Genomic DNA, 25,771 nt, shown 5'->3' with positions numbered 1-25,771 from the left:
AAGGCCCATTTATTCCCATTTTTGTTGTCTGTTTGCTAACCAATTTTCTACCCATCTTAATATACCACCCCCAATCCCATGCATATCAAACCAGGTTTCTTTCTGGGATCTGACCTGTCTAGTTCGTCATCACATGGGATCATAACTTTCACTCAAGTAACAGTACAAATGCAGGTTGCACCTTCCTGATCTAGAAACTTCAATTTGCCACATAATGTGGAGGTGAACCCTGCAGTACCACTTTTTTTTTTGAATTATCCTGACAGGCAACAAGATAAAATAGATGATTGGCATTAGCTGAAAATGTGTTGCTGGAAAAGTGCAGCAGGTCAGGCAGCATCCAAGGAACAGGAGAATCGACGTTTCGGGCATAAGCCCTTCTTCAGGATTCCTGAAGAAGGGCTTATGCCCGAAACGTCGATTCTCCTGTTCCTTGGATGCTGCCTGACCTGCTGCGCTTTTCCAGCAACACATTTTCAGCTCTGATCTCCAGCATCTGCAGTCCTCACTTTCTCCTCGAAGATTGGCATTAGCTGCCTTCCATTTCATTTTAGGTTGTATAGCACTTTTTTGTTGAACTCCAGTACTGACCCTGACATGTCAACGCCTGTGATCCAACAAATTCTATGGTCCGGCCAAAGCCCAGTTCCCAAGACTGGCAGATTATGAAAGTACAATCCGTACCTTGTTTTGGCCATTTGGAAATTTACATTTATGATTCGGTAATGATTTGGGTATCTCTGGGTGCTGTGGGAAACTTGAGCTTTTGAAAGCTATGTATAAAGTCAGCAATCTAAAGTTTGACCCACCATCACTACCACTATCAAAACATTGTGAGGTCATTGGATGGATCGCAATTGCCTGATTTGAACTGGACTGAAAGAACCCCCTCTCAGTTTGCAATTCAATTTTGTATGGGGTGGCATGGTGGCTCAGTGGTTAGTATTGCTGCCTCATGGCGCCAGGGACCCAGGTTTGATTCCACCATCAGACAACTGTCTGTGTGGAGTTTGCACATTGTCACTGTCTCTGTGTGGGTTTCCTCCGGGTGCTCTGGTTTCCTCGCACAATCTAAAGATTTGCAGTTTAGGTGGATTGGCCATGCTAAATTGCCCATAGAGTCCAGGGAAGTGCAGGCTGGGTGGATTAGCCATGAGGGAATACAGGGCTATAGGGTAAGGGGGTGTCTCTGGGTAGGATGCTCTTCAGAGAGATGGTGGTCTGGGTGGGATGCTCTTTGGAGGGTCGGTGGCAACTGCTTTCACATTGTAGAGATTCTATTATACTACAGAAGTATTTGCTTGGTAGTCAGTCTTTAAAAAAAAAGGCATAATCTTCAAAACAGGAAGCAGGCCATTTTTGAGGTTATCTCAGAAATCAGCTTTTAAAAGAAAAAGAGCAGCAGAATCTGGATCACCCTCTTGCTAAAGGCTATGGATGCTGCAAATGTCAAGTGAAACTTTCCACAGCAAAAGCAACTGATTTTGTGTTTCACTCAGGATGCAAGAGATGTGAGGCCAGGTTTGGTCATCTGAGGCACTCTGATTGAATAGCAGAATAAATTGAGGGGCTGAATGACACATTTTGTTCTTATAGTCAAATCTTCCTCTTGGGTAGTTCAAGTACAAGTGGCACTAAAATAATTATTTTCTCCAAATTTGCCTTTGCATCAAGAGGCTATGTGATATCATCGAGGAGAAAGTGAGGTCTGCAGATGCTGGAGATCAAAGTTGAAACTTTATTGCTGGAACAGCACAGCAGGTCAGGCAGCATCCAGGGAACAGGAGATTCGACGTTTCGGGCACAGGCCCTTCTTCAGGAATCCTGAAGAAGGGCCTGTGCCCGAAACGTCGAATCTCCTGTTCCCTGGATGCTGCCTGACCTGCTGTGCTGTTCCAGCAATAAAGTTTCAGCTATGTGATATCAGGTTTGTGTGTTTGGGTTTGGGAGGAGGGGCGGTTGTGTGGTTGGGTGTGGCATTTTTGTTTCTTCGAAGCACAGCAGCAACTTAAAGATATTTTCTAATCAGCCTAATCAGAGATGTTATTCCACATTTACGGAGCAGGCAAAACTTGAACCTAGATCACCAAGCTCAGAGGTGGGGACTCTACCACTGTACCACAGGAGCTATAATAATAGCTACTAAAATAACAATCATGAAATCCTTTACAAATGGAGATAATTCACAGTCTGTGTTCCTCATCAGCTGTTATCAATAAAAAAAACAGCCAAAACATAGTCATTTATTTGCAAGAGAAATGAAGGGTGGATGAAATTAATGTAATTTAAATTGCTTAGGTGAAATAAATAGAATTCAAAACAGTTAGGGGAACTCTAAAGTGTGACAAGACTCAACTTGTTTTGCTACAGGCGAGGGCAGGGTGATAGGTGTCATCTGCTCACATACTTGTACAACAGGTGAGGTCATATAGTCGGCGATCAAAGTATTGCATTTTTCAGAAGGCTGCTTCTAAACTTTAACCAGCACGCAAAGAACAAAGCCTTTGCAGCTCTGTTTCACTTGATGCAGATTACAAATTGGGTTTAAGATCGAATTGCAGTATTGCCATCAAAGGACATTCATGAAGAAATTGTACACCTTCAGAAAATTAGACAATTACCTGTGCACCATAATGGAGGTAGTTTAAGCTGTTTGTTATAATGAGCCCTAAGTTAACAGAAAGATTGCAATGTCATCGGGTAGTTACCACCCAAGGGGTCAAAAATAGTGCCACTGGCTGCTCCAAAGCTAAATTCCATCAATAAGTTTTGTTAAAATCAATGTCATTCTTATATAGAAAGCCACTCAATTGTAGCAAACAAGAGAGTCAGCTAAAATTAAAATTGACCAAAGCTGATATGATCTACGTACCAGGAACTAGTTGTCCAGTAATCCCATTAACTTCCTCAACCTATTATCTGCGATCTTGTGCAAAATTCGGAGTCCTCAACATTGACTCTGAATCCCATAGAACCTAATTGGCATTGGGTTAAATGCTGGCAAGGAAACCAATTTGTGAATCAGTACCTCCCCGTGTGAAACACCAGTTAGGAGATGTGCCAAGGACAGCAAGGGCGCAGAATGTATAATGGATGAGGAACTCCAATGTTCAACCATGCTCAGTTGCAACACATTTGACACAGCAGCCCAAGTCACTAATGATTACAGAGTTTTAACTATCATTCATGACTCCGCAGATATTGAAGCAATCCGAGTTGGCAATGCCGCAAATACTGGCCAATGTTCTAGCTGTGTAAAGTTTGCAGATCGCAAATGTTTTTTTCTCCTCTTTTTCTTTCATGGGAAGTGGCATTTGTTGCTCATACCTAGTTGGTCATTAGGAGTAAACCGCATAGCTGAGGGTCCCTGTGGCACAGTGGTAATGCTGTTCACCTCTAAGCCAGGAGGCCTGTGTTCAAGTCCCAAATATACTCCAAATGTGTGTAATAACATTTCTTAACAAGTTGATCAGAAGACAACAAGAAAGCCATGTAGCTGTTTTCCATCCAACATGCCTGTATTCACAATGGAAATGTAGGTCTATTACTGTTCAGTTTTAGGTTGAACAGATATCCGATTCTCTATATTGTAGCAGACACTTGTGCTACAATGATTGTTCAATTTGAAGTAACCTTTCAGAGAAATAGAAAACCTCTATTCTCCTCTGGTCTCCTAAGTGTTTTGACTTGCTGCATCATTCCATTGACAGGTGTATCTTCAGCTCTCTCTTGGCCTCTCATTCTGAATTCCCTCCATAAATATTTCCAACTTTAAAACTTACTGAGGAGAAATCTCTTCAACCAGAGTGGTGAGCCTGTGTAATTCTCTCCCACAGAATGCAGTTGAGGATAAAATATTAAATGCTTTTAAGAAGGAGTTAGATATAGTCCTTAGGGAGAAAGTAATCAAAGGGTTTGGGGAGAAAGCAGGAACAAGGTACTGAGTTGAATAATCAGTTATGATCATGTTGAATGGCCTACTCCTGCTCCTATTTTCTATGTTACCTTTATTATCAAGCTATTGGTCACCTGTCTAATAATTCCTTATGGGACTTGCTGTCAAATTTTTCTGACAATTGCTCCTTGAAAGTACATTGGGATGTTTTAACTGTAACAAAGACACTGTATAACTGCAAGTTCAGCTGCACATAATGGAGCACCAACAAGATCTTTTTAGAGATGAGTGGTTATAGGTAAAAGTTTGGTGATTTCTGCTGACAATGCCCTCTCAAATCAATATCAAAATATGAAAACAACACATAGTTAAAGTTTACACATCAGTTTCCAAAACCTGCTTGGAAATTACAGAATTACATGTACAGTGAGTGCAATTTAAAAAAAGTCCATGATTACTTGCCATTTACCACTGTAATTAAGTGGTAATTTGTTAGAGCACTACTGAATGGATTATACTTGTCTTAATACTTTAAAATGAGGTTTTCTTAACAATATGCCATTTTCCATTGTGAACTAAAAGTCAGAAAAAAGTGCTGCTCTATACCAGTATATAAAATAAATTGGGTAGTGGCTAACACACAAGGTAGTTATTCAGGCTAGAATTCTTAGTAATATGTTGAGAAGTCCAATTTTACTCTTGGAAAAGAGAAAGTGTAACGCTCATCACCAAAATCTGACATGTCTCTCAGAAAATATAAGTGCCATCATCAACATATCAGTTATGTTTCTCACAAACTTAATTAAATCGTAAACTGTGTCAAATCACATGATATAGTGTGAACCAATTTACATAATTTTTCTGAAACTCAAAAGTAATTCTGCAGATTTAACATTGTAAAGAAAATGACCTGACTATGATGCTTTCAAATGACATGCTCGTACACACTGATGCAGGCTATTGCTGTGTGTGATTGACTGTGCATAAAGAAGTGTGTATTTTTAGGGTTTTTGCGGTGCAGTGGTAGTCTCCCCAGCTCAGAGCCAGGAGGCCCAGGTTCAAATTCCACATGCTCCAGAAGTGAGTATAACATCTCTGAACACGATGATTAGAAAATATCGACACTGCTTTTGCACTTGTCTATCCAAACTCAGCAAGGTTTGGCTTTCAACAGGTTAGAATGTTGGCACGATTTGAATAATATAATTTTATATGCAAATTACAACTGGAAGCAGGTTGTCACAATTGAGCCACATTGGTACGATCTACAATGAACAGCATTCTAATCCTGCAATCCTCTCCCATTCCCATATCTTTTTAATTTCCTTTCATTCAAACATTTATCTAACCTATTCTTCAACACTGACAGGGTTTCTGCTACAATCATTAATTTCAGTCATGCATTCCACAGCTTTGTTAGGTGACAAAGTTTCTTATGTTATTGATCCTAAATCTTTTACACATAGTTACAATTATGTTATCTCATTCTAGCAATTACCAGAAAGACCCATTTTAATCTACAGTCAGACAATTACTTTGTATATGAATACCAAAATCACCATGTATTAATAAAAACTGAGGAGAAAGTGAGGTCTGCCGATGCTGGAGATCAGAGCTGGAAATGTGTTGCTGGAAAAGCGCAGCAGGTCAGGCAGCATCCAGGGAACAGGAGAATTGACGTTTCGGGCATAAGCCCTTCTTCCTGATTAATAAAAACTGCCCAAATATCCTCAACCAGAATTAATGTCAGCAATGAATGCAGGTAACAAATCTGCCATTAACAGTAATCAGTGGATAATGACAAGTTTAGATGCTTTAGGTGGAGTTTCCACTTGCTTTATCTATAATGCACATGCTTGCTTCTTGTTACATACTCAAAATATTGAGTTTCCTTGCTGGCATTTCCTTCTGTGGTGACCAGGCCTTAAACTTTAGACTGATGATATCTGCATGGAATTCTATACACTCCAAGCCATGCCTTTGTTTTAGATTTTATCTCTGACACTTTCAGATGACCCAGAAATCATAAACGTGTTTTGGGTATTTCTAGTAATGGAGTTGGGACACAGTTAAATCTACCCCATGAACCAAATGGTTATGTAGAAACCTGATGGTCATCATACAGATTAAATGTCAATAACTTGCATTTATCTAGCACTTCAGTGGAGCAAACAGTCCCCATCACTTCAAAATTATTATCTGACAAAACAAAAACCTGACACCAAGTCATACCGAGACAGGTGACAAAAAAAACTTGATCAAAGAGAGTTATTGAATAGATCACATAAAAGAAAGGAGCACAAAAACAAGTTATTTGGCCTAGCTGGTCTACGCTAAAGTTAATACTCCCCATGAATCTCCTCCCTTTCCATTCAGCTCCTCTCAACCACCAGTATTTTTTTTCTTTGTGGACTTATCTAGTTTCCTTGTCATTTCCCTCGGTCACTTCTACAGTAGTCAGATCTACCTCTAAGCACTCAGTAAAGAAATTTCCCCTGATCTTTGCACAAGTAACTCTCCTATCCTTCATGGAACAAGAGTAATAACTACTGCAGAAGCCCAGCAAGTCCAGTGACCCTGCTTCAGATTGATACTTTATGGCCCTAGTTTTAGATTCTACCACATTCTTTTCAAATCTACCCAATCCAACAAATGCATCATTTTTTAAGATCTCCATCAAGGCTTTTTTAAAAGTGTATCACAGAAACGATTTGCACAGATGTTGAACAAAGCGTTGGTTTCCTCCACAGCACTACTCTTTTATCAATATTTTTATGCCATCAAAACAAGAAGTGATACATTGAAATTCATGCAGGAGGAATTTTGTCCTCCATTGTAACCTGCTGAGAGCTGCTCCAATGTATTTTACATTTAAACTGAAATATGAAAATACTTTCACACTACAGTAATGGATCAGGCATGGCAATAGAAACAGTGATCAAATGGAGAGTTGGTAGTTAATAGCAGTTAGAATAGAACCCTTTTAGTGAATGCAAGACATTAATCAGAGTGTGGAGTTCAGAGGCGAATGTAAAATGATCATTTGGTGTGGGATGTCAGATGAAAGCAACTGTTTAATGATTCACAGAGAGGAATTTCGCATTGAAGGCTGCTGGCATCCATTCAGATTAGAAGGAAAAAGAATTTAAGCAAGGAATTTCAAGATTTCAAAGGCCAGTGAACAATTAGTGTTGATTCAGCACTTGGTGCCCTTCCCTTGATATTAATTTGCAGTTCCTTGCACAAGTTTATGGTGAAAGAGGGCAGGAAACACAGTCTTTTTTTTATCTTAAACACTGTGATAGGCTTCACTAAATATTTAAAGGTAATTGACCTTTGGAATAACTTGGAAATGAGGCCGCAATACAAAAGTGCTTTCATTTGCTAAAAAAAAGCATAAAGAGTATTGTATGTTCTGTCTCAGGCTGCATTTATTGTAAAACAAAACACTCACAGGTGGGATAATGTGCAGGAACACAGTGTTCCAGTGCGATGTCACCGGACAGGGTGGAGGGTTGGCAGTGGCTGCCTAACACAGAGACCCTGCTGCCCATATAGCAACTCCAGGATCTTGGCTCATCTAGGTTTCTCTTCCTTCCTCGCAACCACTTTCTCCCTGTCCCCCACCTCAACTGGCATGAGGAGCTGGGAAGGAGTATAAGAAGCAACCCATCAGGTGGCCTTTCCTTTGGCGTATCAGAAAAAAGTCTCATATCAAGGCATTCCTCCAGGCAATTTTTTTGGATGCTTACCACAAGTGACAAAATATCACAACTTTTTACGCTGGTGACTGAGAACATCATAGAACATCAACATTGGCCAATCTGGTTGGTACACTTTAGCCAACTTACTTTCAGCATCCCCATGTGCATTCCTGAACACTCACACATCTTCAAGAAATACTTGATGTTAACCTCGTCGTGGATGATGTAGACAGGAACTCTCCTCTTGAAGCTGGCATCCAGCAAGTCTTTGAAAATATCGACGTCTGTAAATATATCCATTACTACAGCGATTACCTGTGAACAGTTAAAACAAAAACAGCTGCATTTAGGCACAGGAGTGCTACAAGGTCGTGGAATAATATCATTGCTTACATCATGCATCGTCTGTGCACTCACATTATGAATTGGAGTTTTATTTAGATAAGGCAGATATTGGGATGATGTTTCCGCCAGCATGGTTTAAAAAAAAAACCAGTGGTTGTAAAGATACGATAGTCATTAATAAGCATGAAAAAGAATTCTGAACAAACTACTGTATGCAGGGTGTGGTTACAACGCACTTACGCTTATGCAGTTAACGGAAAGCTATATAAATGCGAGGGATAACTCAAGTGCTCAATTACCTGAGTAAAGGAGGAGTGGACGTGGGTGGGAGGCGTCGAGTGGAGGTTTGTGTGTAGCATAAACATCAGCAGAGATTAAGGTGGAGTGAATGACGTGGTTCTGTGCTATCAATTCCCTTCTCGGGCATTGCAATTTCCAAGCGACGGCCTTGTGATATTACTTGACTGTTAATGCAGAGACTCTGGTGATGTTCCGGGGACCAAGGTTTAAATGCCACCAGGGCAGTTGTAAAACCTTGAATTAAAAGTCTAAAACAATTGTTGATGGGAAAAAAAAAATCTGGTTCACTAATACCCTTTAGGGGAGAAAATCGCCCCCCCCCCACCTTACTTGGTCTGGCCTTCATGTGACCCCAGACTCATAGGAATAACTGCCCTCTGGGCAATAAATACTACAGCCAGTGACAACCACATTCTGTGAATGAATTTTAAAACTTCCTGGGTAAAGATGGAAATTCTATGTTTATAGAGCCTTTCATAACATCAGCATGTCCAAAAGTGCTTTACAGCCAATTAAGTTAGATTTTTAAAAACAACTTTCACATTAGAAATGTGGGAAAGACATCAGCAATTTGACACACAAGCTTCCACCATCAGCAACCAGATTTTCCCAGCAACTTCTGTTTTTGTTTCTGATTTCCAGCATCCACAGTTATTTGGGGTTACTTTTGTTCATAGTTTTTAATAATGTTGTTTGAGGGTTAACTGTTGCCTGGGACAATGGGGAGAACTTTCTTGCACTTCTTCAAAGTAGTTGCCACAGGACTTTTCCGATAATCTGCAAGGCAGTTTGACTTGTTTTTTGAAAGGCAGACCCTCCAATGGTTGAGACTCGTGGAGTTTCTCCAGCATTCTCTATTTTGTATTTCAGATCTCCAGCACCAGCATTACTTTGCTTTGATGCAAGGTTGTGTATGTAACTTTATAAATTGAGACATTTTTCTTGAAACTTGAGGAGCTGCTGGATGTCTTAAAAAGTATAAAGGTGGATAAATCCCAGGACCTGATGAGGTGTACCCTAGAACTTGGTAGGAAGCCAGGGAAATGATTACTGGGTCCCTCGCAGAGATATTTGTATCATTGGTAGTCACAGGTGAGGTGCCAGAAGACTGGACATTGGCCGACATTGTGCCACTATTTAAGAAAGGTGGTAAGGAAAAGCCAGGGAACTATAGACCGGTGAGTCTGACATCGATGGTGGACAAGTTGTTGGAGGGAATAATGAGGGACAGGATTTTCATTTATTTGGAAATGCAAGGACTGATTAAGGATAGTCAATATGGTTTTGTGCATGGGAAATCATGTATCACAAACTTGATTGTTAAAAATCCTCTTCTAAATAATTCAAACAGGATTGATGAGGGCAGAGTGGTGGATTTCAGTAAGGCAATCGACTAAATTCCTCATGGTTCACTGGATAGCAAGGTTAATCACGTGGAATACAGGGAGAACTAGCGATTTGGATACAGAACTGGCTCAAAGGTGGAAGATGGGGATGGCAGTGGAGGGCTGCTTTTCAAACTGGACACCTGTGACTATTGGTGTGCCATAAGGGATCGGTACTGGGTCCACTGCTTTTTGTCATTTGTATGATTTGGATATGAACATAGGAGGTGTTGTTAGTAAGTTTGCAGATGGCATCAAAATTGAGGATGCAGTGGACAGTGAAGATGGTTACCTCAGAGTATGATGAGATCTTGATCAGATGGGCCAATGGGCAGAGGAGTGGCAGATGGAGTTTAATTTAGATAAATCTGATGTGCTGCATATTGGAAAGGTAAATCCAGGCAGGATTTATACACTTAATGGTAAGATCCTGGGAAGTATTGCTGAACAAAGAGACCCAGAGATGCAGGTTCATAACTCCTTGAAAGTGGAATTGCAGGTAGATAGGATAGTGAAGAAGGCATTTGGTATGCTTGCCTTTATTGGTTATTGCATTGAGTATAGGAGTTGGGAAGTCATGTTGTGGCTGTAAAGGAGATAAGCTCGGTCACTTTTGGAGAATTACATGTTGTTCTGGTCTCCCTGCTATAGGAAGGACATTGTGAAACTTGAAAGGGTTCAGAAAAGATTTACGAAGATGTTGTCGGGGTGGACTGTCTGAGTTATATGGAGAGGCCGAATAGGCTGGGGCTATTTTCCCTGCCGTGTTGGAGGCTAGGGGGTGACCTTGTAGAGGTTTATAGAATCTTGAGGGTCATGGATAGGGTAAATTGGCAATGTCTTTTCTCTAGGGAGCGGGAGTCCCAAATTAGAGGGTCTAGGTTTAAGGGGAGAGTGGAAAGATTTAAAAGGGAACTAAGGGGCAACATTTTTACGCAAACGGTGGTGCATGTATGGAATGAGCTGCCAGAGGAAGTGGTGGAGGCTGGTACAATTACAACATTTAAAAGGCAGGTGGATGGGTTTATGAATAGGAAGGGTTGAGAGGGATATGTGCCAAGTGCTGGCAAACAGGACTAGATTATTTTAGGATATCTGGTAGGCATGGGCGTGTTGGTCCGAAGGGTCTGTTTCTGTGCTGTACATCTCTATGACTCCGTGACCCGTTGAGCTCTTTAAAATTAAAATGTTGTGCTGGATAGGGACGGAAGGAATAATTCCACGTGTGAAAAATGTAAAGGTAGGGCTGCTTAGTGCAAAAAAGGTTTTACTAATAGATGCAATAGGAAAATAAGCGGACATGCCATTAGTCAGTGATTAGAATGCGTGACTCTCTACCACAGGAAGCTATAGAGGGAAATAACAATTCTTTCAAAAGGCAACGAGATGACTAATTTTGGGAGAAGGGAACATCAGCATCTGCTGTAGGGTGGAGATCAGGTAAATGGAATAGGAGACTCATCTGAATTAAAACCGCCAGCAATAGGAAATTACTCATCTGCTGTGACGGTACCGATTGTGGAGATAGGAGCAGAGACCCCGGGGGCTAACAATTATCCCAGTCCCCAGCATGCTAACCCGCGCCTACTCACTCGCCTATTCCATTACCTCATCGGTAACTTGCTGTAGTCAATGGGACACTTCTCCCACCAACACAGCGGAAGTGTACTCCATCCACAATGATGTCATGATTACAACTTCGCAACTTCAAGCGGAAATCCAAAAACGGTTTGAACCCACCCTTACCTGAACACAGCAACAGTGAGGGCTTTAAAATCATGTCTTTCCTGACACCAATGACATTTTCAAGAGTATAAATCAGCCAGTCACTTGCACCAGCAAAACGCATGTGTAATTGCCCCTTTCCAACTTGCTTCATGTCTCATAAATAGAATGGCACACACAGTCCTAAAGTAGCCCATGGGCTGCAATGATAGCCTGGGAATATCGCTTCCACTTTTTTGGACAAAGGGATTAACTTCTGTTTTCCTGACGTTGCAGGCAGTAGTGCTGTTTTGGAATGGTCTCTCCATTCCCCCTTAAAACCCTCTTGGGAAGTAGCCTCGGCCACTAAGTTTTGGGGAGCCCCATGAGGGTGGGGGGTCGGGCACCGACACCTTTAGGATCATCATCTCTTTAGGATGTTCCACCAAGTTACACAGAGGGTTCTCTAACTGAACAGGACCGGGGTGTCCACTCCTTTCCAGTTAGTTACCGGACCCTCCTTCATATCTCTTTAATCCCCACCCATAAAATCTCCAAAAGCCACCCTGTGAAATTCCCACGGGAATGCCCCTCACCTTTTGCGCCTGGTTGATCATTCTCCGGATCATCTCTTTGATGTGCATGGAGCCATCCAGAGGGGGCTGTGTGTACACATTGGCCCGGGTGACTCCGCGGTAGGCGCCGGAGTCCGGCCAGCCCAGTTCCAGCCGGGGCCGGGCGACGTCCGAGGTCTCCGGCCAGTAATGCAGAGACAGGGACTTGGCCTGGGAGCCCGGCTTCGAGCCCTCTCCCTTGCCCACGGCCTCCTCCTCTTCGTCCGGCTCCTCCGGTAGGAAATCCCGAACGGAGTTCAGGATCTGCTCGATATCCAGCTCGGACAGAAATTCCCTCAAGTTTTCCCCGGTCACCAGTTCATTAAAAGCTTGCGTGCCGTGAGCCAGCAGAGTCTCCAGCGCCAGTCTCTGGGGCTCGCTGTAATAAAAGTCCGGTTTGGATTCATTGGTCCGAACGTTGACATTCCCCTCATCCAGGCACTGTAACTGCGAGAGGGCCATTTCCAAAAGTAATTTAAAACAAAAACCCTTAAGCCCCTGATAGAAACGCTACGGCCTGCCCCGGGAGTGCCCCCTCACCACAGCGGGAAATTGAGTTGGACTAGGAATCAAAAACTAAATTCTGACAGGTTGAATGCTCCGCCCCAGTATTCCCTCCCTCCCTCTGCCTGAGCTCAGCGCCACGCCTTGATCTCTCCAGGACTCAGGTTCATCTTCCGAGTATCTCAGCCCCACCTGCACCTGCGGTCAAACCATTGGGGCTTTCTGGTTTTGAAAGCAGGAGGAAGCTGACTCAGTCAGACAAACCTCTCTCACACACACACAGACTGAGTTCACTCCCTGAAGCCTGGAGACTCATTTGTTGGTAATTGTCCTTCCTGCCCGGGCAAACAAAGATGTGCTTTTGCGTAATGTCACCCCAACTTCCAGACGAGATCACTTCTCAATGGTTTGTTTAGGATATTCCATCATGAAAGTCTGTTAACATCGGCCAAAGTGACCGAACGTGTTAGTTGTGACAGAATTTTGGAAACGCTGTATATCTGTACTTGAGTACACGTGTCAATAAACCTAATTTTAAATTCTAACTTGAGACAGAATTAATTCGTTTCGAAAACATTCCACACATGTAAGATGTATTAAATGTGAAAAATCATTCTCAGTCACAATGAAACATCAGGATTTTTGTCAATCAACATGGCCAGATATACCTTGATGAGGAGGCGCCCGTGTTGGACTGGGGTGTACAAGGTCAAAAGTCACAGACATCAGGTTGTAATCCAACAGGTTTATGTGAAATCTCAAGTTTTCGACGCACTCCTAGCTCAGAGATAGAGACATTACCACCAGAGCCCCGTTTATGCTTTTGTCTCAGAGATTCCTACAATTTATTCACAGTACCTGAGGGAATTTAACAACCAAGAATATTAATTTGTCTCCAACAACAACTATGCAAGATGTGGAGATTTAACAAGTCGTTTTGGATAGAAATTGTAGGGTTTGGGGTATCTCTCAAATGTCTGTCTCATGTATTCGATATACGTACCCCAAAAAGAAAAAAGAAAGCGCAGGGATATGAGGAAGGAGTGAGGAGGTACGCACCTCCCTAGTTGTGCGTGTACCATCAACAAAAGGACTGCAGCGGTTCAAAAAGCGGGCTAGCTCATCACTATCTTGCATAGGAATGGGCTGACCCGGCCAATGATGCGCACATACGGTGAATGAACTTTTTGAAAATAATCTAATTGGATTCTACTTGCACAGCCACTAAGAACTGAAAGATCTCCTTCTATGCAGTGAAATCCTAAAAATTTACTTGATGCTTTGTTGCTTTTCAAAGATTCAATTGAGTCAGAGGATAAAATAAATAACTGAGAGGAATTTCCAGTCGTTATCCTGGTACATGTTTAACGCCAGGGGACTTAAGGTAAGAAGGTAAAAACAATGACTGCAGATGTTGGAAACCAGATTCTGGGTTAGAGTGGTGCTGGAAGAGCACAGCAGTTCAGGCAGCATCCAAGGAGCAGCGAAATCGACGTTTCGGGCAAAAGCCCTTCATCAGGAATCCATGTGTGCATCCCATGTAAAATTCAGGTGCCAGAGTACCTAGGATAAGGAAGGCCAAAAGATGTTTCCATTCTCCCAAAAAGTAACATAATCCTTACTACACAATGAAATATAAGCAGAAGATGCTAGTTCTACAGTTCTCTCAGCAAAGAGAAGTGATAGATTAATGTTAGGGATAGAGATTGATCTGACACTTCCTAAATGCCAACTCCTGTTCTGCGTGTTTCCAACATTTTCTGCTTTGTGAGTTCTTTGAAGTCAAATGGATTTTAGTTCTTTAAATATCTTGATAAGCAGGGCATCTGTGTGGCTTCTTGGATCAGATCACTTTGGCTACAAAAGGAAGTCATGTGGAATATATTAATTTAGGCCATTATCATAAGGGAAACCTTCACTGAACAATATCCTGGATGTTTTTATAAGATCGCTACTTCTCATAAAGGTATTGGAATTCCCCAGCATACAGTAACTGGGTGGACTTTCAGGTTTTTTCATAGGTGAAGCAAAAGGGGATTTTATTTCTTTGGGCATGTCAGTTCCAGAGTTGCTGTGGTTCTGTTCGCCGAGGTGGAAGTTTTTGTTGCAAACGTTCGTCCCCTGTCTAGGTGACATCCTCAGTGCTTGGGAGCCTCCTGTGAAGCGCTTCTGTGGTGTTTCCTCCGGCATTTAAAGTGGCCTGTCCCTGCCCCTTCCGGTTGTAAGTTTCAACTGTCCGCTGTAGTGGCCGGTATATTGGGTCCAGGTCGATGTGTTTGTTGATGGAGTTTGTGGATGAGTGCCATGCTTCTAGGAATTCCCTGGCTGTTCTTTGTTTGGCTTGCCCTATAATGGTAGTGTTGTCCCAGTCGAATTCATATTGCTTGTCATCTGCGTGTGTGACTACTAGGGATAGCTGGTCGTCTCGTTTCGTGGCTAGTTGATTAAATCGATTGTCCCTACAATGCATAGTGACATTCACTCTTTTAATTGAAACAGCAAGAACAGAGAGGAACTTCAATGTTCCTCCCAATTAGACAGACCACCAGCAAAACCAATAGGAAACTTGCAAATATCGGAGGTACACTGATCAGAATTCAATTATTATAAAGACACATTGTTGCAAATAAGGAGAATTGAGAAATTTAGACTCAGGATATAAATAGATTTGAAATATTACATATATGTTGTGAAAGCAAAGTACACACAAGCAAATACTAAATCTTTATGTTAATTGAAGCCCAGAAGTTCCACTAAATTCTTTATGAACCAGAACAATGTGCTACAAAATTATGGTTGCATTTCATTGTAAAGCATTGTGTGATTTAATCTTAAATTGTTACTGGAAGTTTTATTGCCACTTACAGATTTTGTTTATATGCAGTGCCATTAAATAATACATAAAACTAAGTTGTACAAATTGAGCGTGAGAATATAACATAGCACAATTAATTTGGAAAGAAATGTCTCTTTGAATTTCTTTTGACATCAATTCAAAATAGTTATCAATTTGGTATGCGGCTCCATTGTTCCTCTAAACATTGTATGATCAATAGACATGAATTCTGCAGGCATCATTGAGCCAAATATATCTTAAATAGCACACCTGCAACAGAATGTGCTTTTGTTAAAAAAAAAATGAAGCCTACAACTTGCATTCTTCAAAGCTATGTACTTTGGAAGTCAGAGCAAGAAACAGTGGACTGCTCTCCACTTTCTCATTCCTCACAAAACAACAGTGTGCCTGGTAAATAGAAATATGATAAATATGTATTTATTTTTGTCTTATCTTAAATTGGCTTTAAGTGTATACCATGTACCATTAAAACAGCGAACAACTAGCAGATAGAGGTTTAGCTTCAATTGGATTCAGCAGCCCAGTGACCCTTTAAGATGAGCATACATGGGGGATTCAAGATGGCGGTGATCCAGTAGGTCTGCCCTGTTGAGCTCTGCACCAGAACCCAGACAAAGTGGTGTACTCATCCTCCTTTTATTACCCATTGTGGTAGAAATTGATAGTTTTTGATCCTCAGAATTGCTGTGTATGAGTTGAAGAGTGTCCGCGAACATCCTAGGGCAGGAGCAGAGCCTGGTCTCGGGGTTTGTGAAACTCTGAGAGAAGATCGATTCAGCGATGGAGAAGACCCGGGCAAAGCTGGAACTGATCTTGGCCATGCTGCAGAAGCTCCGAAATCGCGGTGGAATCCTCGGCGGGTCGGGTCCAAGCCCTGGAATGACAGGTAAGAGCCTTGGTAGAGCAGGTCAATGATCTCGAAAATCGAGGCCTGCGGTAGAACATCCGCCTGGTCGGGCTGCTGGAACAGGAAGAGGAAGGCCGGTTCATCAGCTTCTTGGAGCAACGGCTCCTGCAGTTTTTGAAGCTAGAAGTCGAGGCAGACCGAGTGCGGGTTGAACGGGCCCACAGCATCGCAGTGCGCAGGCCCAGATCGGACCAGTGTCCCCATCTGATCCTAGTGCGAGTGCAGCACTACAGAGATAAGCAAATGGTGCTGGAAGCCTCTCGAGCACTGGGGAAGGATCCACCGGCTCTCATATATAAAGGATCATGAATTATGCGTTTCCAAGATTTTTCTATGGCTGTGATCTGCAAGCCTTTGATGAGGTAAAAAGGCGGCTGAGGGACTTGAATATCCAGTACTCCGTAAGATATCTGGCAATATTACGTTTCAGCCATGGTTTTAATTTTGACTCACCGGAAAAGGCAAAGGATACCTTAAAATAGACTGGCTGGCTCAAATAATATGGGCAATAATGTTTACTTTGTTTTTCTCTGTGGTTTGCCTGGTTTACCAGGCTGTTGGGTTTTTTTTTATATGTGGGGTCCTAATTGTATTTTCTTTTTCTCTCTCTTCTCCCTTCTCTCTCCCCTCCCGTTATCCTTTTTTTTCCCTCAATTTCCTTTTCATTTCTCTCTCTTAGTATGGGATGGGGGCATGGTTGGGGGAGGCGGGGGTGGGTATATATTTTTTTACGAGGAGTGCATTGGGTTAAAGTATGGATGGGACGGGTTGAGTACTTTGAACTTTCTTGTTATAAGATGTGTGTAACTTTTTCTTACTTTGTGTTGTCTGGGGCTGGAGTGTGGCTTCAGTTAGAAGGAGCCATGAATGGGTTACTGGGTTGCATGAGCGCCTCCTATGGGCAAGGGGGGGGCGGGGCGGGGAAGTCTCCTTTCATTTGTGTTATATGTTGATTTGTTGTAGAAGTAGTTGTTAGAAGTTTTGATTTGGTAGTTTTGGCAGTTGTACTTTCAAATTTATACAAACTGTTTGCTGTTTTCACTCAGCATGCTATGAGTGGGGTTCTTCCTCCATGGGGAGGGGGGGAAGGGGTCACAGATTGTTTTGGACGGTTATGGCTAACCATTCGTTTAAATGGTGCACCTGGAATGTTAAGGGGAGTCATTCACCAATTAAGAGTAAAATGATACTTTCAAGCCTTAGAAAAGAGAGGTTCGATGTAGCCTTGCTGCAAGAAACACATCTAACTGATAAGGAGCTCTTGAAGTTACAGTAGGGAGGGTTCGGACTGGAGTTTTTCTTGTCCTTTAATTTGAAAAGTTGAGGAGTTGCTATACGCATCCAGAAGAATCTCCCATTTCAACTGTTAAACCAAATTAAGAATGAATATGGGTGGTTTATGATTCTTAAAGCTTTAATACATGGAAAGGAGTATGGGATTTTGAATGTATATTGCCCCCCAACACATACCCTCAAATTTTTATCGGATGTGCTTTCCAGGTTGATGGTCCTTGGGGCATGTCATACAAGTTTAGGGGGAGACTTTAACCGACGTATTGACCCCAAAGTGGACAGGATGCCTAAGGGCTTTGCAGGTATGTTCCTGCAATCCAGGCAGTTGGTGGACGTGAACAAGGAGCTGGGGTTGGTGGATGTGTGGAGATGTCTTCATCCTGAGGGTAGGGATTTCACCTTTATCTCTAACCCACATAAGTGCTATACCAGGATTGACATGTTTTTGCCCCTTTGACCTTTCTGAATTCGGTGCTGTCTTGCGGAATCAGGTACGTAGCCGTTTCTGATCAATAGGCAGTGTACATGGAGGTCAAGGCCGGCAGTAATGGGACAGGCTTGCTGCATTGGCACGTGGATCCTTTCCTCCTGAAAGATAGCAAGTTCATTGAGTATTTCTCACGGGAATTAAAATTTTTTGGGACATTAATTCGGGTACGGCCAGTAATCCGTCGATGCTCTGGGAGACTGCCAAGGCCTATGTGAGGGATTTGATTATTTCTTATTTGGTGACACGGAAGCGGCAGAAGGCAGCTGAGAAAGCATACTTTGACAGACCGTCTGTAACCAAATTGCAGCAGATTACAGCCCTCAGGGCTACACTGAACGCTGCGCTCACCCAGAAGGCAAAGAGGGAAATCTGCTTTGCAAAACAGACATTATTCGAGTATGGTGATAAACCGGGTAGATATTTAGTGTACCTAGCCAGAAAGAAGAGTGTCCCCCAATCTATCACATCCATTAGAGAGAGTGCTGGTACTGTCACTTGCAATGCCAAAAAGATTAACGCAGCAGTCAGGAAGTTCTACGCTGAATTGTACCAGTCGGAGGGCTGTGAGGACAGATTGGTGAAGATGGAGTCCTTTTTTTCAAAATGGTGCACCCTTTAGGTGTAACTTCAGAACAGGTGTCTCTTTTGAATGTCCCTTTGACAATCCAAGAGGTACAGGAGGAGGTGAGGCAGCTCCAGAATCATAAAGTGCCCCACACAGACGGATTTCGGAGCGAGTTTTACTAGGCGTTTATGGACACGTTGGCCAGGCCACTGTTGGATATGTACAACTACTCATACAGTCAGGACTGCCTCCCATCCGCTCTGAGAGAAGCAAGTATTTCTCTTATTCTCAAGAGAGGGAAAGCTCAGAGGATTGTATTTCGTATCGGCCCATATCGTTATTGAATGTGGATTTTAAAATTCTGTCGAAATTGCTGGCATTGAGGTTGGAGAGGGTTTTGCCCATCATTGATGGAAATGTGTTGCTGGAAAAGTGCAGCAGGTCAGGCAGCATCTAGGGAACAGGAGAATCGACGTTTCGGGCATTAGCCCTTCTTCAGGAATGCTGCTGCCTCACCTGCTGCGCTTTTCCAGCAACACATTTCCATCTCTGATCTCCAGCATCTGCAGACCTCACTTTCTCCTCAAAGATTTTGCCCATCATTGTAAAGGAGGACCAGACAGGTTTTATTAAGGGTCGTAGGTCTACTGATATTATTAGAAGAGTATTAAACATGGTTCAGGTATGCCAGCAAGGGTCAATTCTGGGCTTGGTAGTCTCCCTGGATGCAGAGAAAGTGTTTGACTGAATGGAGTGGCCGTATCTCTTTAATGTACAGGAGCAGTTTGGTCTTGGAGGGGTTTTTGTCAGGTGGGTGGCAATGTGATATAGTGACCCGAAAGCAGCAGTTCTCACTAACGGTATAAGATCTGACAATTTTAGTATCGGTAGAGGCAGCTGACAAGGGTATCCTCTCTCGCCACTATTATTTACATTGGTGATTGAGCTGTTGGCAGAGGCCATCTGGAGGGACCCCAATATAATTGCTCCGGAGGTAGGATCAGGCAGGCATAAGATCACCCTTTATGCAGATGACATTCTTCTCTTTTTAACTGAACCAATGATATCTGTGCCCTGTTTAATACAAGTGATTAATCTATTTGGTTCATTCTCGGGGTATAAAATCAATTTCTTAATTTTGGAGGCCATACCTGTGGAGGTCGTTATTAAAATATCCATTCTTGGGTGTGGAACGTGTTTCCCTTTCAGGTGGTCACAGGGAGGTTTCTTGTATTTAGGCATTTTTATCATCCCGACCTTTGATCAATTATATGAAGCTAGCTTTGTGCAGTTTCTAGGGAAGACATGATCTTCAGTGCTTGGAGGATCATCCAGTATCCTACTTGGGTAATAGCACTGGTCAAAATGAATGTTCTTCCTCGTTTAATAAATCCCACGCGAATGCTCCCTTTGGTTCTGCCTATCCAAGCACTATGGAGGCTTAACAGTTGGCTTGGATCTTTCATCTGGCATCATAGGCGGCTTCTTATTAAGCTTGCCAAATTACAGCATCCGCAGGGGATGGAGGTGTGGATTTCACAGATTTTAAGAAATATCATTTGGTTTCATTATTATCCTATGTGGCTGATTGGGCTTACCAGGACTTGCGGTCAATCTGACTGGACATCGAGGTCTCCCAGGCAAAATGCCCCCTCATCAATTTGTTGTTTATGGACAAAATGAGGACTGTTATGGACCATGGCAAAAATCCAATTATCCTTAACACAGTTAAAGCATGGAGAATGATGGTGAGGGCAATTTTCAAGAAACTTTCCCTTTTACTCCCACAGTAGGAATGCCAGGATTCTGGCCGGGATCAACAGACTCTGGCTTTAGGCTCTGGGAGTCTAGAGGAGTCTCCTGCTTGGGAGTCTAGAGGAGTCTCCTGCTTGGGCGATCTATTTGACGGGGAGGTCATGATGTCTTTCGAGCAGCTGAGTCAGAAATATGAGCTATTAAGGAGAGACCTCTTTCATTACTTTCAGCTTAGAAACTTTATGCAGAAAAAGACTACATTAATGATTAGTCCCTATAAGTTGGATATGGAGGAGAGTGCTTTGGTCCATGGGCGTTCTCTTGGTTAGCACCCTCTGTCATTTGTTAGGAGGTTATATCTCAAAGGAAATTGAGCGGATGTGCGGAATCTGGACTCAGGAATTGGGGGTGGAGATCTTGTTAGAGACATGGGAGTCAATTGGGAGAACATAAGGAAAATTTCAATTTGCAATAGGACGCAGGCTATGCAATTGAAGGTACTCCACAGGGCTCATTTGGCACCGGAGCAGTTTGTGAAATTTAAAACAGGAGCATCCCCAATGTGCCCCAAATGTAAAACAGATATTGGCACTCTTACCCTTTGCTTGTGGTCATGCCACAAGCTTCATAGGTATTGGGGTGATAGAGTGAGTGTTTTGGAAGGGGTCTTGGGAACTGAGGTCAAGGTGGATCCGGTGTCCCTCCTCTTGTCTTTGCCAAATCTCCCTTCTTTGTGCGCGGATGAGAAGGAAGTGTTTAATATTTTTTCATTCTGTGCGAGGAAGAACATTCTAATGAACTGAGTGTCGGAGAATCCCCTGGGACTCTCGGGATGGAATAGATTAGTTATGGAGCAAATTCCCCCGGACTTCCTTACGAGTATGGTGCACAAGAAAATGTAATTATTTTATAGAACATGGCAGCCCTTTCTCTATAATATGGACATGGCCTTGTTGGCTATATTGATTAGGGCCTTTGTGTAGACATGAGGGCTGTGTCTGGCGGTGCTGGAGCCCCGGGAAGAAGAATTCCGAACAAATACGGGTATGCCCACTGATGCTCCTGGTGGTGGGGAGCTTTGGTGGGATTGCGCTGAGTGTGGTTACTTGACTGAATGTAGTTTAATTTACCTTGGTTCAACTTGGTTTAATTTAGTTTTCCTTTGGTTATTTATTGTAGTTTTCGTAGTTTTTTTCTCTCACCTCAGTAGTTTGTGGAGTAGAGTAGTAGTTTGTTTACTGTTTTTGTTGTTATATTGTAAGATTGTTATACTGTTTTGTAGTGATTTTGTAATTTTGTAAAAAAATTAACATCTTTTCCTCAATAAAAATATTTACAAAAAAAAATGAGCATACATCTACAAACACACAAATTAAGAGCAACAGCAGACCATGAACTCCTTTTGCCTGTTCTGCCACTCTATGCCATCATGGCTGGTGTGACTGTGGTTTCAATTCCACTTTCCTATCTCCCCTCTCATACTCTCTTAAATCAGAACCTAACTCAGCCCTAAAAAATATTCAATGACCCTGTATCCTCTGGGGAAGAGAATCCCACAGACCAATGACCCATTGAAAACTCTCCTCAACTCTGTCTCAAATAGGAGATTCCTTATTTCTGAGAGTGTTACCTCATGTCCCATTGAAAACTCTCCTCAACTCTATCTCAAATAGGAGATCCCTTATTTCTGAGAGTGTTACCTCATGTTACCTCATTTCCCTGTTAATTCTCCTCAGGATCTTATATGTTTAAAAAAAAATCACTTCTTATTCTCTTGAACTCCAATAGGTCTAGACCCAGTCTTTCCTCAGAAGACAATCCCATCATCACAGGAGTCTGTCAAGTGAACCTTCTCTGGACTGCTTTGAATGCATTTATATTCTTTCTCAAGTAAGGAGGCCAAAATTGTATGCAATGCTGCTGATGTGGCCCAACATAATTGTAGCAAAACTTCCCAACTTATATATTCCAATTCCTCCACAATAAACAGCAGTTTATTTGCCTCCCTTTTTTGGTTGCTATGCTATTAACAATAAATAGGACAACATTGGAATTTCAACAATGGCGCACCCTGATGATCATAACTTGACAGGGATGATGTGAAGGTGCCAGTGTTGGACTGGGGTGGGCAAAGTCAGAAGTCACATGACACCAGCTTATAGTTCAACAGGTTTATTTGAAATCACAAGCTTTCAGAGTGCTGTTCCTTCATCACATGGCACTTCACCTGACAAAGGAGCAGTGCTACGAAAACTTGTGATTTCAAATAAACCTGTTGGAATATAGCCTGATGTCATGTAACTTCTGACTTGACAGGAATAGTTTTTGGTTATTCAAGATTGAAGCAGATTTGCAGCTTGGCTGTGCAAGCCTAAAGCTGGTGGTGACGAATGGTTTACCGTGTCTAAATTAATGGATTAAAAATCAGTAGAAGTAGGAACTCCATTCCAGTGATTTATGCCCATATAGTGAAGCTGAAAGCTGCCACACCACAGGTACAGTAGATGTAACCTGGAAAACATATTTCAGCAACTGCATCACTACCTATTTGCATCGGAAAAAGAAAAATACAAGTGACATGGTCCGAATATTGTCTGCATGGTAATCCTGCTCAAGAGACGATGTTTTAACTAGTGCTCAAGGCTTCCCATGTATACATTGAGCAGATATTAGTTTAAAAACAGATTCTGCAACTTCTGATTTTCCTCCTGTTAATCATACTTTGATTCTGTATATACTAACATCCTCATTACTTATCTTTGGTTGTTGCCACTACATCTTGAGCAGTTTTTCATTGACAGTTTATGCACTGTTAAGATAATTTGCATTTTGACACCAAATGTGGTTCACAACTTATTCTTTTTATTGTGTTTCACCCACTCACTTTCCTCATAAGTCTAGTGTCACACTCTATCAAATGCCATTGCAAAGTCCTCATTTCACATCTTCAACATGATGTAGCAAGTTAGTTAAATGTTACTAAATGTTACGATGTTATTAAAGAGCAGATACAAAGTGAAATAAATGGTATTACATACCCTCTTATCATCTGAGTAGAAAGGTAACCTTTGTTGATTCTTACAATCCTGGCTCTGCTTTCAAATGTTAACAGTAAGATAAGATGTTTCACAGAATCTCAGAACCTTATAGAAGTTTATAAAATCATGAGGGGCATGGATAGGATAAATAGACAAGATCTTTTCCCTGGGCTGGGGGAGTCCGGAACTAGAGGGCATAGGTTTAGGGTGAGAGGGGAAAGATTTAAAAGTGAGCTAAGGGGCAACTTTTTCACGCAAAGGGAATGGAATGAGCTGCCAAAGGAAGTGGTAGAGGCTAGTACAATTACAACATTTAAAAGGCATCTGGATGGGTAGATGAATAGCTAGGGTTCAGAGGGATATGGGCTGACAAATGGGACTAGATTAATTTAGGATATCTGGTCAGCATGGATGAGTTGGACCGAAGGGTTTGTTTCCATGCTGTACATCTCTATGTCTCTATGACACTAAGTGTTACAGCACCGAAGGAGACGATTCAGTCCACCATATCTGCACTCGCCCTCCAAATCTGTTCTAGCACAGTGGCTCAGTGGTTAGCAAAGCTGCCCTGCAGCGCCAGGGATCCAGGTTCGATTCCTGCCTCAGGTGACTATCTGTGTGGAGTTTTCACATTCTCCCCATGTGTGCGTGGGTGCTCTTGTTTCCTCCCACAGTTGAAAGATGTGCTGGTTAGGTGAATTGGCCACACTAAATTGCCTATAATGTTCAGGGATGAGGAGGTTAGGTGCATTAGACGGGGGGCATGTTGAATAAAAGGGTAGGGGAATGAGTCTGGTTTGGGATACTCTTCAGAGGGTCAGTGTGGCCTTGTTGGGCCAAATGGCCTGTTTCCACACTGTAGGGATTCTCTGAAATGAGCAACTCGTTTACAGGCTCCTATTCTTACTTTGCACACTCCTTCTTTTCGGATAATAGTGCACATCAGACCTTGACCACTGATTGGGTGAAAATATTTTTCCTTGTTACTTTTTCTTCTTTTGCCAATTACTTTAAATCTGGCCCCTCTTGTTCCCAATCCTTTCACGATTGGAGACAGTTTCACTTTATCTACTTTGCCCAGACCCCTCGTAATGTTGACTATCTCAATCAAATCTTCTCTCAACTTTCTGCAAGAAAACCAGTGCTGTATTCTTCAGTCTATCTACACAATTAAACTTCCTCATCTGTGTAATCCTCATTCTGGTATGTCTATTCTGCACTCGCTTCAATGCCTTCATACTCATCTTAAAGAGCAGTACCCAAATCAAAATGCAGTACTTCAGCTGAGGCAGAACTAGAGTCCTATTGGTCAAAAGGCTTTGCACGCATTGTATCATGGAGGATTTGCTTTTTAAAAAAAGCATGATGCACCTTGTACAAACTTACATTCAAACTTTCTTCACAAATCTGGTGTTGCACTATTTCAAATGCCTTTGCAATGTTAGATTAGATTCCCTACAGTGTGGAAACAGGCCCTTCGGCCCAACCAGTCCACACTGACCTTCCGAAGAGTAATCCACCCAGACCTATTTCCCTCTGACTAATGCACCTAACACTATGGGAAATTTAGCATGGCCAATTCACCTAACCTGCACATCTTTGGACTGTGGGAGGAAACCGGAGGAAACCCACCCAGACACGGGGAGAATGTGCAAACTCCACACAGACAGTCGCCCGAATCTGGAATCGAACCTGGGACCCTGGTGCTGTGAGGCAGCAGTGCTAACCACTGAGCCACTGTGCCACCCCTATGTTCTCATGTCACATCTTCAAAAAGCTCCAGCGAGTCAGTTAAATACAGTTTTCCCTTTTAAAAAGTCCGTGCTGACTTTCTTTTATCAACCTGGATTTGTCAATGTGATAATTTGTTTTGTCCCTAATTATTGTTTCTAGATGTTTCTCCACCACTGAAGTTAAACTGATTGGCCTGTAGTTGCTGGGCTTTACATCTTTAATGGACAATGTGTCATGTTTGGAATTTTCCAACCTGCTAGTACCACCCCCTAAGTCTAATCAAGTCTGAAAAGTTGTGGCCAATTCCTCCACAACTTCTACTCACTTCTCTCAGTACCCTCGGATGCATCTCATTCAGTCCTGTCATCTTATCCATTTTAAATACAGATCTTTATCATTTTTAAACCCTTGTAGATCCTGAATTTCCTCTTCATTCACCCCTACCCGATAGCATTTTCTTGCTTGGTAAAGACTGATACAACATAACTAATACTTCAGCCATTCCCTTTGCCTCCATGCACAGATCCCCTTTTTGTTCTTAATTAACTCCATTCCTCCTTTTATAACTATTTAAAAAAAATTGATATGATTACAGAAGGCTTTGTGATTCTCTATTAAGGTAACTGCCAGTCTCTTTTAATACTTTCTCTTTGCTTCTTTTATTTGGTTTCTTACTTCCCT

General features: G+C 42.2%; 2 protein-coding genes across 6 annotated transcripts in view; one reads left to right on the top strand and one right to left on the bottom strand.

Annotated features, from left to right (window-relative positions):
- The window catches only part of LOC122560523 (uncharacterized), a 45,193-nt gene extending 32,252 nt beyond the window's left edge, over positions 1 to 12,941 (bottom strand). The window contains exons 1-2 of the mRNA XM_043711225.2: positions 11,930 to 12,941; positions 7,747 to 7,914 (exon numbers count right to left, since the gene is read on the bottom strand). Of these exons, the coding sequence (XP_043567160.2) occupies positions 7,747 to 7,914; positions 11,930 to 12,409 (648 nt within the window). The 5' untranslated portion in view covers positions 12,410 to 12,941. The remainder of the gene's footprint in view (positions 1 to 7,746; positions 7,915 to 11,929) is intronic.
- LOC122560524 (sodium/mannose cotransporter SLC5A10) overlaps positions 1 to 25,771 on the top strand; it is a 147,028-nt gene that overhangs the window by 94,068 nt on the left and 27,189 nt on the right. The gene's annotated exons all lie outside the window — the stretch shown is intronic.

Source organism: Chiloscyllium plagiosum, unplaced genomic scaffold (assembly GCF_037043375.1).
Source record: "Chiloscyllium plagiosum isolate Xiang-an unplaced genomic scaffold, Cpla_swu_hap1 HiC_scaffold_20, whole genome shotgun sequence".
NCBI classification, from domain to species: Eukaryota; Metazoa; Chordata; class Chondrichthyes; order Orectolobiformes; family Hemiscylliidae; genus Chiloscyllium; species Chiloscyllium plagiosum.
The sequence above is the reverse complement of the archived record's forward strand: the minus strand, read 5'-3'. Positions and strand labels throughout refer to the sequence as shown.